The following is a 14,813-nucleotide window of genomic DNA, read 5'->3' as shown; positions in this document are numbered from 1 at the left end:
GAGCGACATTCATTTTGAACGCATCAAACGTTTCCTCAGGTCTCGAAAAACGTCGACCTCTCATTTTATCATAATCGAATAAATGTGTGTGTGTATGTGTGTAAGCGGCTAGTAATCGCCGCTCGCAAAGTGGAATAGACCTGCGCATCTATTCACAATTAGAAACATGGAGCCCTGCTCTATAAACGTCAAAATTTGCTTTGATTCTGTCAAAAATGTTACCAGCCCGTGGGATACTCAAAAATTGTTCACCACACCAAACGTCATATTTCTACAAACCCTACAACTTTGCTATCAATTGGCAAGCAGCTTAAACCCTGTCTACACTGCTCTTTAAATCTGGATTTAATGGCTCTATCAAAATATATTCATTTACAGGTATGAGCAGTTACCCAACAACAAAATATTGAGTGCACTATCTGTCAAAATCAGTGATCAGTGCAACTCTGATTTTGTGTATGTTACTAATTCACGCCATTTTTAGTTGTTTGTGTTTGTCATGGTTCTTAACTATAATACACACATCTAAAACTCGTTGACAGATAGTACACTTCGCGAGAAAAAATTGTATTCAGCTGTTTACGGTTCATTACCTGGTAACTATGCCATGCCTTGAACCAACACAAACTTCAACTTGTTAAAAACGACGCCGTTATTTTTATTACGACTTCGAATTCTTGTTTGTAAACAACACAAACAAGTGAACTGCAGTTACTAAAAATATTAGCAAAATGTTAAAATCGGAATTTTTAAAGCCCTATAACAATTTCAAATGTGCTGAAATATACTGTATGTCACCTCCAGCTGTCTTCAATGTGACCTGCATTTTGTGTGACGAGAAACTTGACTTCGGTCAATTTGTGGACCATTTCCAAAGCCAGCATCTAACGTTGGTAGAAGAGAGCATCAGCCTTGAAGATGTGTTGGGGTCACAAGACCAACAGTTAACCAAAGATTCCTTGCTTACAGATGACATTGACATCAAAGCAGAAATTGATAATGATCCCATCAAACAAGAAGACTTCTCGAATAATTACACTTCAGCACTCACAATTGAGAATGGAATATGGAATGAAATTTCGTCTGATGAGATAGCCGAGGAGGATGAGGACACACCCTTGCAGCAGTTAGTTAATGAAAGTAAAAAAAGAAAATCCAATTTTGTATTGCAAAATGAGGTTGTTAAAACATGCGGAAAGGTTCAAAGCACTTTAAATCCCATTGAGGAAGACCATAATCTGGAAGCAGAAGACACAGATAGAAGCGAGGACAATTATTCAGAAGAGGACGAATGGACGGATATACCAAAACGCCGTAAAAAAAGTAATAATAGCGTATGTATTCGACTTTAAATAGTTTACACATACAGGAATTGTAATTTATGGTGCCTAGATCAGGGATTCGGAGCAGATCGAAGCAGAGCGGCGCCATTTTACCGGATCGCGGTCGGAAAGTCAAACCCGCTCCGGCCTGCTCTGCTCCACGAATCCCCGTTTCAGGTCAATGGTTACCAGTAAAGTCCAATTAACAAAAACTACTGTATCTTTTGTTTTTATTTCTAGTCCAAAACCAACGACGAACGTCCTTTCAAATGTTCCCTTTGCTCACGATCATACCTTACGAAGCATGCTTTGCAAAAACATAACTCTTATTCCCATAATCCTAAGAAACAAGACAGTAAGACGCCCAAAACAGTACATAAATGCGATATATGCAATGAAGTATTTCGTTCAGAAATAATATTGAGAGCACATAAATTTAAACATACTGGCATATTTTGTGATATTTGCGGGAAACCCTTTAGGCATGTCGGCACCATGGTGAGCCATAAAATACGGCATACCGGTATTAAGGAATTCAAATGTGAAGAGTGTCCCAAAGAGTTTTTTACGCTCAAAGAACTAAAAGCGCACATGTCTTGTCATACTGGAATGCAAGTGGTTTGCGAAATTTGTGGCAAAAAGTGTAGAGATCGTGGAGTGTTGACCGCTCACATGCGAAGACATACCGGCGAGAGACCAGCCAAATGTGAAGTATGCGGCAAAAGTTTTTTCTCCGTCTACGATTTAAATGTCCATGCTGTTGCCCATACCGATGAACGTCCATTTCCATGTGATATCTGCGGCTCTAGGTTTCAACGCAAGAAGGCTTTGCGTATCCATAAACGAATACATTCAAAAAATAGTGGTAGTCATCACTGCAAAATTTGTGGTAAATCCTTTGCCCAGTCTAGTGGATTAAATTCTCATATGCGATCACATGGCACTGCCATGAACAAATCCGATACTAAAGATGTTACAACAACGCTTATGGTACCATCCGAATTTATTGGAAATCCAATTAGCAGTGTGGATAATGAGGGAGTACCTGGAACAAGTTCTAACTGTCCAATGATTGTTATTTCTCTTTCTAGTATGGAACAAGAAAAGCTATTAAACACATATGATTTATAAAGAAAATGGGAATAAAATAAAGATATTTGTCATATACATTGCTAACGTAGCTTAATGGTAGTGAATCAATTCAATATGTAAATTGGTATTTTGAATTCGAAATATTTGATTCTCTATAAAATATTTCCAATACCAAAAATAAAGTTACATTTTTTCAAAATTTCACATCATAAACATTATTTGTAAGTAGAGGTAGATGAAGTCTCTAAACCTGTGGTGATTAATAGTCTCGCTTTCCTTTCCCATTGTAAACAAATTTCCATTATTAATGGTCGTCTCGAAAGAGAAATAAACATTGTAAGGGTAGGGGTAAGGGTATGAAGGTTAGAATGAGAGTCTATTTACTAAACAGACTTACTTTGGCTATTTCAATTCAAAATGGCACGACACCCGCACTATAGTTGAGTTGCCAGGAGAAAAACCGTTAAATAAAAATTGGTACAAATTTGGAAATTTTTCTTCAGTTTCATTCAGTATCATTGTTTTGAGCCTTCAGCTACTAATTAAATTGCAAAGACATATGCAATATAATACAAATGAGACATCTATTGGGTTGCCCAAAAAGTAATTGCGGATTTTTTAAAAGAAAGTAAATGCATTTTTAATAAAACTTAGAATGAACTTTAATCAAAAATACTTTTTTGACACTTTTTTTTCTAAAGCAAACTAAAAGTAACAGCTGATAACTGACAGAAGAAAGAATGCAATTACAGAGTCACAAGCTGTGAAAAAATTTGTCAACGTCGACTATATGAAAAATCCGCAATTACTTTTTGGGCAACCCAATATTAACTAATTTTTTAATTTTAATTGTTTAAAACAAAAAATAAGGAAAAGCAAACGAAATTGTAAAAAAACAACAAATTCTGTCAAATGAGTCAACAATTTAAGCTTCTAGGAGACGTAGAAAACTAATAGGAAATAAGAAATCTATATCAACTTATAAACCGATTTAAAAAAATGCTTATCACGGATGTTGGAAGTCATAACAATATAATCCGAGCAAAATTTCTTCAAAATCGGGAGATCAGTTTATGTGGGAGCTATATCAGGTTAATGACCTATTTGGACCGCAATTAGCAAGGTTAATAGAAGTGCCAAAAGAACATTCCCTTGTTAATAGGCTCATCCGGCCTCTCTTCCTTATTTTAATCATTTTCATCCCTGCTATTTGTATCTTCAGCTTCCAGATTATCGTCTCAATGACATTTGCATTGCTTTGAAGTTCCACTTCAAATGAGTTCATGACTTATTTTGATGATGCAACCTTTACGTTTTTCTTGTTAATTAACTTGGCCACTAAGATTCCAGAAGCCGAAGAAAAGCCAGATGAAAGAAGAAAATATTAGAAACTTGAATGTTTTTTTTATTTTTAGTCTGACACAAACGAAGAACGTCCTTGTTCATGTTCAATATTGTTCTATGCGCAAATATCGCAATAATGTTCATAATCCTACGAAATGAAGCCGGCAGCTGAAGACACACAAACCAGTACATACGTGTAATATATGAAAAGAAGAATTTCGTTCACAAATATTTTTGAGAGCCCATAAGTTTAAACATACTGGCATATTTTGTGATATTTGTGGCAAACCATTTAAACAGCTCGGACACATGAAGCGCCATAGGCAACGACACACTGGAATCAAGGAATTTAAATGCAAAGATTGTCCCTGCAAAGGAACTGAAATCCAATACCTTTCGTCATATTGGTATGCAAATTAGTTTGCGAAGTGTATGGCAAAAAGTTTAGGAAACCTGCATTATTGACTGCTCATATGTGAAGACATACCGGCGAGAAACCAGCCGCAATATGCGGCAAAAGTTTTTCTCCATCTACGATTTAAATGTCCATGCTGTTGCCCATGCCGATGAACTCCACTTCCATGTGATGTCTGCGAGGCTAAGTTTCAACGTAAGAAGGCACTGCGTATTCACAAACGTATACATTCAAAAGATCGCAGCAATCATGTGTGCAAAATATGTGGCAAATCTTTTGCGCATTCTAGTGGGCTAAATGCTCTCATGCGAATTCATGACACTACCATGAATAAATTCGATACTAAACCATTGACATCTACACCATCACTTTACGGAGTGGAAAATGGAGGATGACTTGGAATAAGTTCCAACTGTTCAATGACCAAAAAGTCCTGTTGCTAATTTTCACTTGTAAATTCATAACATTGTCATGAATGAAGTGGATACTAAGCCATTGACAGACATCACATAACAGTGTGGACAAAGATAAATGATTCCAATTCCAATATTAAACGAAAATAATGTTATGGCAATATGAAATTACCACCTAAATTTAGCTTTCTAATTGTTATTTACAAACTTTCATCAGTAATCATTTTCGTTGTTGCCGGCATAAGAAAGACAAATAAAGACAGTGAGATTTTTATTAAGGAAAATGTTTGCTAGCTCCTACCTTTTAAAAAACCCCACAACTTGACATTGTAGACATCCGCTAATTCAGACAAGTCCTCAAAGAAATGAGAACCTAAAGTGCCAGTTTTGCCAGTTCCTATTGTTGTTGTAGCCACATTTTCATATGGAGGGGGCGATCCTCGTCAAATGAACACGCTCGTTCCGATCCAAAGAACCGATAGTCGTGGGAACATGATGGCCATTGGTTATTTAAAAGGATCAATAACTCCTTGTTATATCAAGCAGCTAGTGTACTCTCCCTATTGAGTTATTTGTTGTATAATTTGAGTTGAAAAGTCTAAACATTTCTTTGTTAATGGTAGAAGTCTACACGCACAGCAGATCATCTTGCGCGATGACCTGTTGTTGTTGTAGCCACAAGCTTGCGTTGTGTGGACAGCCGTTTCTACCATGCTCTCTTTGTTATGCAAATTTGTTCCGATGCATAGACACGATTGCTGCAAGAACGTCCTCACAAATTCTACAGAAGACAATGTTTGCAAGCTTTGGTTAAACACCATATTTTTAGCACGGGAAATAGGTGTGTGCACCACACAAATTGGAACTTTGAGGTCCGATCTTTGTTGTGTTCTTTACTGTCACCGAGACTGCGAGCTACCGGGCGCATCCACAGGTTGCGGATAGTGCAATGCTCCATACGCAGTAGCTGCAACGGCAGTCGCGGACAATCAACGGTATCGAGCGAAGTCTCAGCGAGAGGACGAGTAGCACCGGCTCTTGCACAAATATTGAGTGCCTATGATGCTCAAGTTATTGGCGTCTTTAATAACTAATGACCACTCGGTTCACTCCGGCGATCGGTCCTTTGGACCGGAACGAGCTTGACGAGGATCGCCAGCTCCACATGGAAATGTGTTTACAACAACCTTATTTTCAAATTATACAGTTTCCTGCCATGAATACAACAAGTGAAAACTCTTCTAAAAGCAAAGAAATGCTTTGGGCCATATAGTCTTGGAACGTTTGCAGCACCCAACTTTCTTCAATCCATTCATTTTAAGCCACAAAAAAAGTCACCCCTCATCTGACATCTTATATTGCAAGGATCTATGCTATTTACTACAGCGATGGAACAGTGTCAGTTTTGTGATATGCCAAACTTCTTAAGACTATTTAGTTTTTATCCTTTTCAGTAATTATAAATATGTACATACCTTCTCTATTTCCAGGGATATTGCTTGTTTAACCTCTGTGTATTTTTGCAAAAACACCTGCTCAACTATATCACTAATAACACAGCTAGTTTTAAAACAAACCGTTTGCCATTAAAATAATTGTCTAAATATTCATTCAGTGATTTTATTTGCTTTTTTCAATTCCTCGAACGAAAAAAAAACTTCCGTAAGCTTCCATCTTCTGTTAATTCTCTTGCTCTCTTCGGCTGGTAAATAAAGCGAGCAAATGATATCTAGTGAACATTTGTTAAACTTTTAATCAAGCGTAGACACTATTAGTTCGCGAACCACTACCACTCATGTTTTTTTTAAATTAATTTTTATTTTTATTATGAACTTAATCAAGGCGAACAAGTTTCAGTAAAATTTGGCGCAAAATCACAAATTTTGAGTACACCAACACACATTCAATTTGACATTTTGCTTGCTGTTACCTTTGTAAGTACACCCTGATGGCGTCACTGCGTTTGAAAAGGAACGCCATACAACGGCGTTAAAACATCAGTCGACTTTGTACTTTGGCACGATTTCCACATTTTACATTTTCGCTTCCTTTTTTTTTATAACTTTTATTCTAAATTTCTGGAACAAAATTAATAAGAAATTGTGTGCACTATGTTAAGAACAGCTTGCGGGCCACAGCCCTACAAGTGTGGCGAAGTATTTTGTGTATCTCAACCGGCAGTTTTAAAAGTAACATGCTTAATTTGCAATCGCAAGCTAGCATTTGACAAATTTATGGACCACTTTAAAAGCCAGCATTTGAATATTGGCGAAGAAAATATCAACATAGTCGAAATTGAAGAAATCCTTATTAAAGAAGACCTAGGAGATGATCCAATAAAAGAGGAAGAAATTGTTGTTGAACAAACGATGATGGAGCAGGAATATGAAGATGAAGACTATGCCCAACCACAAACAGACGACGAGGAAGATGAACATGACCAACAATATGAAGATGATTTACTACAAGAGCAACCAATGACCGACGAATCTGAAGAAGAAGACGAAGAAGATTATAACAAAAATATATCAAAATCACTTGAAGAAGAAGAATATATTGAAGATGTGGAAGCCGTGGCGGAAAACTCCAACGTATCAACAAACATTGAAATAGAAATAGTTAAGAACCCTCCAGAAGATGATGATAAACCACAAGGATCTTCTAAACAAAATGAAGAGGATGAAGAAAACGAAGACGAAGGCGAAGGCGACGGTGACGACGATGATGACGATGATTGGAAGGATCCAAACGCAAAAGTGAGTATTACAAAGCAATATTAATTTGGGAGAATATCCGACAAAAAATTCTGGAAATGTAGAACTCTTAATCGAAGTCACAAGGAATTTTGCTTCTTAGTCTTAGTTTATTGGAAACATACGATTTCCGGAAACCATGCACTCGGTATTTTATGAAGACAATATAATATACATACATATAAAGATTTTGGATAACAATGGAAAAAAAACAGTGCTGATGGGTTCTCTCAATATTTGAAATATGCGAAATTTATCAAAAACATAATTTAAAAATGTACACAATATCAATTTTTATTGCCTGTTATTACCTAGAAACAAAAGCAAAAATGCTGGATCCGTTGAAATTTAAAAACTTTATGCATACTTAAACAATCGATTTAATAATCCACAGCAATTGTCTACAATATCCACGCTTTAAGATACAATATCCATGGTATAAGATTTAATATTTGAGGTATAATTTTTAATATCATCTAAGGTATAAAACTGCAGATTAAAGATAATAAATTGATATGAAGGTTTATTTTTTATCCTGTTAAAAATTTCGTAATGTGATATTTGCAGCAAATATAAAAATCCACATAATTACATTTATGTTTCAAAACATTTAAGTATTGTAATAAGTGATCAGTATATGGGTTTGCGGGAAATTAGTTTGGCAATCAACTCTCTCTTACAGATTTACAAGATTTGAGATAATTTTTTATATTGCAACAGTGTGTTGCAATGCAACTTCAACTATTAACCGTTGGTAAAGATTCTGAATGCAAATGGAATAACCATTGAGTGATTCGGTTGCAAGTTGGTTGGGACGAACACACATACAGCTTGTTGGCGTCAATTCAAGAATAGAAATTGACAAGGGTGCATCTACTGGAAAGTAGTTAAGCACAGACTAATCTCATTTGTACACCGCGGGGAACTTCTTCTGATGCAATAGATTGAAAATCTGTTACATGAAGATTCACCCTGTTTGATCTAGAGTAAAAATATAAGCCCTCGGAAGTACTATGCAAATGTGTGATTGTGCCTATTACAAATCTAGAGGCATTTTTTTGAAAGGCCATATCTATCGCTCTCGCTCAAGTCAAAAATTTGCCCCTGCACATGCCATTAAGGAACAGTGTGTATTAAGGATCTCCTGATTAATGATAAGGGATCTCCTTTAAAGGATAACATCCACTGAATATTTTCTCATGTCCTGGCCGTGATTTGAATCCAGGCTCTCTCACATTTACAGATTCGGTGAAGAGGACGACCTCCATTTTTAATTTATTCCTATTGGCCCGGTTTTTGGCCGTCGACATTAACAGAGTCTTAAGTGCCGCCATACATATTTACAACGTGGCCCTCTGGCGGATCAGCGGTCTCATAGCCCCTTAATCCACAAGCACTTAATAAATATTTCTGTCCCGTGCCCAATGCCAGCATGTTCCAGGCCTGCAGTCTCCTAAAGTCCCTTAGCCGGAAAAACGACGTCAGAGTCATCAATGAATGCCCTAACGTAATTTGTCGAACGACCCATACACAGCAATAGAGCCGCGACTGTGAACTTAAGCAGGAGCCAAGAATCACCAAACATTTAGAAGCGGCAAATGGTTCCAAATACAGCAATAATCCTTTGTACCGCTCTTAGCCTAAGCCTCCAACTAATGCCTATCAAGTACCAACAGTAGTAAAGCCTCTTTACCCTTTACGTTCCTTCGCTAGTCTAACTTCTAACCAAGAACAAAAACCATATAGTCTCCCGAGATAAGGCATTTTCTCTCCTTCCAGGATTGACAGGAAAAAGGGTTATTTAATTCTCTTTAGATCCTTTTTATCGACGTCCTTTTTTTTAATCAAAATTCTGGTCAATATTTACGTCCAGGTATATAGGCTTCAGAGATTGTAAAAGCTGTACTACATTCTAATGACCAGTTCCTTGATGACTCACATTTTTCTTCTACCTGTGAAAGGCATCACCCCCTGTTTTTCTGGAATTTATGTTCAGCCTTGTGGCAATCGTTTTTCAACCCTGAAATCGGCCACCCAACGTATTGATAACATCAACTTTAAACTCAGATCGAAGGACCAGAGAATTCCATTGATGTTGTTGTTGTTGTAGCAGTGTGTTGTACACTGAGACGGCAGCCCTTGCCGATGAAGAATTTCATCGGGTCAATCCGGTACGTACAACCGGCTGCCTTGGGATTGAATTCCATTGATAACCTAGAGCCGTGGTGGGCGCACTAACAAATGTTACTACTATTTCAATTTTATGGCAGCCGGTTGTACGTACAAGATTGATCTTATGGCAAAGGCTGCCGCCTCAGTGTATAACACACTGCAACAACAACATCAACAAATACTATTTTCAAGCACGTGGGCTTATGTTCTTTGGATCTACACAATAATCTGCAATTGTGTGTGTGTGACCTGACCAGCACTGACCTAGAGCCACAAAAGATGGTATAACATCGCCCTAACCAAATGGTTTAGGGCGATGGGTTGGCAATGTAGCCAGTTAACCAGGAATCGAAGAATCCCCATAGAGTCATATACAGACACTAAACTCATGTTATTTCAAGTCCTTAAGTTCAAGATGGAGCGAAAGTAAAGTGGTCTATGCTCCAATTCATTTCTATATAACACATCCCTAACTGCTTTTTGGGGTTTTTCTGTGCGCTCGTTTACAGCTGTTCATTAAAAATGTGGAAAGGATAGTCTTCCCTTTGTCTTGTTGATGGAAAGCTGGCTGAGATCATTAGTTTGTAACTTCTGTCTTCTTCGCTTACAACATTCGCCTACGTTATCCACACTTTGCCATCTCTGTCCTGCTTTTGTGTGTGTCTGCTGGGTCGTCCCGGTACATATGTATATGTGATAGCTGTGAGAATATTTTTTGGTTGTTGGTGGCAAAATTTAGGTTAATTTAGGTTATGTCACTACCCTGCAAACATTTTTGATCGCCAAACAGTCTTCCGCGAATCTTCTAGAAGAACATAACGATCGCGAACGAGCTCGTCTAAGAGTCGTAGAAGATTCCCCTGCCGTGAGGAGTTGTGTCACCAAGACGAATCTTCTGGAAAAGTGTTCCGCGAGTCTTCCATATGAGCTGCTAAAGAGTAATTCAGAAGAGTCTTGGAAGATTTTAGAATCGCGCAAGAATCATGTGGACGAGTAATAAATTAGCGTTTTGGAAGACTAATAAAATTCACTTCTAGAAGAATTGCGTATTACTCACCGGGACGGATAACAAATAAGTGCTTTAAAATGTTTATTAAATATTGGAAATAATAATATTGGAAAAGGGTTGTGCGTTCAAGAAGATCTAAAAAAGCATATCAAACTGTTGATCAAAAAAATTAACAACTGCGAAAAAAGTAAAAAAAAAATGTATTACTCGTCATATTCGTCATATAAGTACAAATTGCCATAAAAGCCAAGTGAGAATTCTGTTTGGTGTTGTTGAAGTTGTCCACAAAACATCGAATAAAATAATTCAATACAAATCCACCAGGCTTGAAAAAAGAAAAACAATCGCGAAAGGTTAACTCAGGTGATTATTAACAAATCTTCTGGACGAGTATATTTGCTAAAACTTCCGCACATGCAATGGATTGCCCAATGCTAACCTAGAAGAGTGTTTCCCGAGTCATACGGAAGGCTATAACACAATGGGTTGTGCAATCCCATGGCAGCCGGTTGTACGTACCGGATTGACCCGATGGAGTACTTCATTGGCAAGGGCTGCCGCCTCAGTGTACAATACACTGCTACAACAACAACAACAATGGGTTGTAAGAGAATCGACGCGAAGAGTTGCTAAAACTTTCGCACATGCAATGGATAGCCCAATGATAACCTAGAAGAATGTTTCCCGAGTCATACGAAAGATTATAACGCAATGGGTTGTAAGAGAATCGTCGCAAAGAGTTATTAAAACTTCCCCGCACATGCAATGGATTGTCTAATGATAACCCAGAAGAGTGATTCACAAATCATATGGACGATTATAGCGTAATGGGCTGCAAGATAATCGCCCCGAAGAGTTGGTAAAATTTTTGTACACGAGATGGATTGTCCAATGATATCGTAGAAGAGTGTTTCGTGACTCATACGGAAGAACAATTGCGTAAAAATCTTTCATCGCGGGGACGAACACTCTTCCAAAATTATGAAAAATATTTGTAGGGTAGTCACCAATAGATGGCGCTACACAAAATGATAAATTGAAATTTGACTTCGAACTTTGGGCATTGTTTTAAATCAGCCAAGTTATTCTTAAAATTGCATTTGGTTGATTTTCAAATATTATGGAAAATATTTGTAGGGGTTAGCCACCAACAGATGGCGCTACACAAAATGGTAAATTGGAAAATTGAACTTAAAACTTTGGACATTGTTTGAAAGCAGCCAAGTTATTCTTAAAATTGTCTTTGGTTGATTCGATTGGCTTGGCCTAATATTGAAAATTTAACAATGACATCTTTTTTATACTGAGGCTGCCAATCAAAGCCAGCTCTTATGTCTTGTGAGGCTGGTGCTTTGTGCACTGACATATTTTTTCTACCCTCCACCATAGGATGGGGATGTACTTATTTCGTCATTCCGTTTTGTAACACCTCTAAATATTGATCTGACCCAACAAATTATTTATCTTCTTGATCGTTTGACATTCAAAGCCATGTTCGCTCGTCTGACGAAAGCACGGTAAATTTCGAAAGAATGGACACTTGAAATTTTGCACAAATACTTCCTCTTAGTGTTGGTCGGTAGGTATTGTAAATGGGCCATATTGGTTCATGTTTTGTTATAGCTGCCACGTATAAAACGATCTGGGATCTTGGCTTCTTGAGCCTCTAGAAGGCGCAATTCTAATCAGAAATTTTGTATAAGATGTTTGGTTGTGACTTCAAACAACTGTGCTAAGTATGGTCCAAATGCTTTCATGACCTGATATTGCTGTCATATAAATTGATCTCGGATGTAGATTTCTTGAAACAGCGCAATTATTATTCGATTTAGCACAAATTTTGTATGAGGTGCTTTATGACTTCCAACAACTGTACTAAGTATGGACAAAATCAGCTAATAACCTGATATTATCCCAATTACACTATTTGAGCGAGCAATTATTATCCAATTTTGGCTGACATTATGTGTTAGGTCTTTTGTTATGACTTATTATGGCCAACAATTATGCCAAGTATGGTCTAAATCAGTTCATAACCTTTTATAGCTGCCAAATAAACCGATAAAGAATTTGTAAAACGATTTCTCCTATGACCTTCAACGATTTTTCCAATGACCTCGCCAAATATGGTCTGAATCGGTTCATAACCTGATATAGCTGCCATATAAACCTATCTCCCGATTTTACTTCTTAAGCCTCAAAGGGCTTAAGGGGGCAATTATCAACAGATTTGGTTGAAATTTTGTACAATGACTGGGGCTCCAATATCTAAACCAAATATGGTTCGAATCAGTCCAAAACCTGATAAGCTCCAATGCAATTTTTATCCATTATACTTTGTTTGCCTAAAAAGAGATGTCGTGCAAAGAACATGACATAAGCAATCCATGGTGGAGGGTATATAAGATTCGGCCCTTCCGAACTTAGCACGCTATTACTTGTTTTTAATTAGCCATGATTATTGGGAGATCAAGGCTCAAATTACTTTTTAGATTTCTACTAGCGAGTTATTTTTTTTAAATTTTAAAATATTATTATAACAGTCGTTTTTATAAGTCTTACATGAATTTTTTATGCAATTTTAAAATCTTCACGAAAAGTTTTTTTGGTCTACACTATGCGAATTATCAAAGCATTTCTTAAATGAAAAAAAAAATTGAGGCTACACTTCCCATACAAAAAGGGCTTGGAAGTCTCAAATACCAACTGTATAGTATAGAGTGTTTTACAACATCAAATATTTGTTCTTTGTCATGATTTTATTATTGCAGCAGCCTGAAAGCCCTAAAAGCACCAAAAATGAACGAGCATTGCCTTGTCCCATCTGCGAGCGTTCTTATCGCAACAAGCAAAGTTTGCGTACGCATACATACATTGCGCATAATCCAAACAAAGTGAACCCCTCTGCTGCTAAGGTTCAACATAGATGTGAGGAATGCAATTTAACGTTCCGATCGGGCCGCAATCTGCGTGCTCACCAAAGGAAGCACATAGGAATATATTGCGATGTATGTGGCAAAAGCTTTAGTCAAGTTGGCAATATGGTTCGTCATAAAATGCGTCACACGGGCGTTAAGCCCTTTCAATGTGAAGAATGTCCCAGAGCTTTTTTTACTATTAAGGAACTGAATTCTCATATGGTTACTCACACCGGCGTGTTGCCAGTTATCTGTGAAATATGCGGTAAACGTTGTAGGGATCGTGGGATTTTGAAGGATCATATGCGACGACATACTGGCGAACGGCCTGCTGAATGTCAGGTATGTGGCAAAAGTTTCTTCTCCGGTCACGATTTGAATAAACACAAGCTTAGTCACACTGATCGGCGGCCATATGGGTGCGGTGTATGCGGAGCGACATTTCAACGAAGGGAATCTTTGCGATCTCACAAACAGATCCATGAGAAGGAACGCAATAAATATGAGTGCAAGATTTGTGGCAAAAGCTTCTTGCAATTGGGTGGTTTGAACTTTCACATGCGTAAACATGATGCGGAGGCCTTGTTCAAGACGAAGACTACATCAAAAACAGAAGAGTAATACACCTTAAGTAGTTATTGGCAAAGAGTTCTTGTAATAAAGACACATCCTTAAGTGAATTAGTTGCAGTTGCCAACATTTTGCAAACAAAAAGTTGACCATACTAGGGGTTGTATAAAAGCGTTCTGTGTATAATGAAAAATATACATTTTCTAATATTATGATAATTTTTTTGTCAAATTAAATAAAAGTTGTTTAATGCAAATTAATTTTAATTGTGTGTTTATATTTTCTATATCAAGGCTTTCACTTTGCAATGAAAAATACGAAATCCATTAGCAAAACTACTCTTTTATTGGAGTTTTACATGACTGAAATACTCACTTTTGAAAAATGATTTCATTATTTGAGATACATGCTATCATATTATTTGGATGATTATGCTATCATATGCAACTTATTTTGAATTTTTAGCAAAATGTCTTGTTGCAGCGATATGAAACAAAACCACAAATGTTTTAGTTTGGCAAAAAACAAAAAAATATTTGTTTGCAACACATATCACATACCCTCGTGTTTGTAAAATATTGTACGTGCTTACAAGACGTTCAAAGTTTGTTGTAGTAATTTCTTGGGGATCCCAGTTGAGGATTTTAAGTCCTAGCATTAAAATCGTAAACAAAGTATACTATTGGGTTGCCCAAAAAGTAATTGCGGATTTTTCATATAGTCGGCGTTGACAAATTTTTTCACAGCTTGTGACTCTGTAATTGCATTCTTTCTTCTGTCAGTTATCAGCTGTTACTTTTAGCTT

General features: G+C 37.1%; 2 protein-coding genes across 2 annotated transcripts in view; both read left to right on the top strand.

Annotated features, from left to right (window-relative positions):
- Positions 1-666: 666 nt before the first annotated feature.
- LOC106087459 (zinc finger protein 486) lies at positions 667-2,613 on the top strand. Its single transcript, XM_013252512.2, has 2 exons — positions 667-1,334; positions 1,563-2,613. Exons 1-2 carry the CDS (start codon positions 732-734, stop codon positions 2,451-2,453), a joined length of 1,494 nt encoding a protein of 497 aa, XP_013107966.2. The 5' UTR covers positions 667-731; the 3' UTR covers positions 2,454-2,613.
- A 3,987-nt stretch (positions 2,614-6,600) lies between these two features.
- LOC106087448 (zinc finger protein Xfin) overlaps positions 6,601-14,813 on the top strand; it is a 70,184-nt gene continuing 61,971 nt past the window's right edge. The window contains exon 1 of the mRNA XM_059366483.1: positions 6,601-7,342. Coding sequence (XP_059222466.1) covers positions 6,698-7,342 — 645 coding nt within the window. The 5' untranslated portion in view covers positions 6,601-6,697. The remainder of the gene's footprint in view (positions 7,343-14,813) is intronic.

This window comes from Stomoxys calcitrans, chromosome 4 (genome assembly GCF_963082655.1).
Source record: "Stomoxys calcitrans chromosome 4, idStoCalc2.1, whole genome shotgun sequence".
NCBI lineage: Eukaryota > Metazoa > Arthropoda > Insecta > Diptera > Muscidae > Stomoxys > Stomoxys calcitrans.
The sequence above is the reverse complement of the archived record's forward strand: the minus strand, read 5'-3'. Positions and strand labels throughout refer to the sequence as shown.

Excerpts from the sequence above, each read along its gene's own strand:
- LOC106087459 (XM_013252512.2), top strand. The coding sequence starts at position 732 with ATGTTAAAATCGGAATTTTTAAAGCCCTATAACAATTTCAAATGTGCT. Across the intron at positions 1,335-1,562 it reads GTAAAAAAAGTAATAATAGC|TCCAAAACCAACGACGAACG; the intron begins GTATGTATTCGA and ends TTTTATTTCTAG.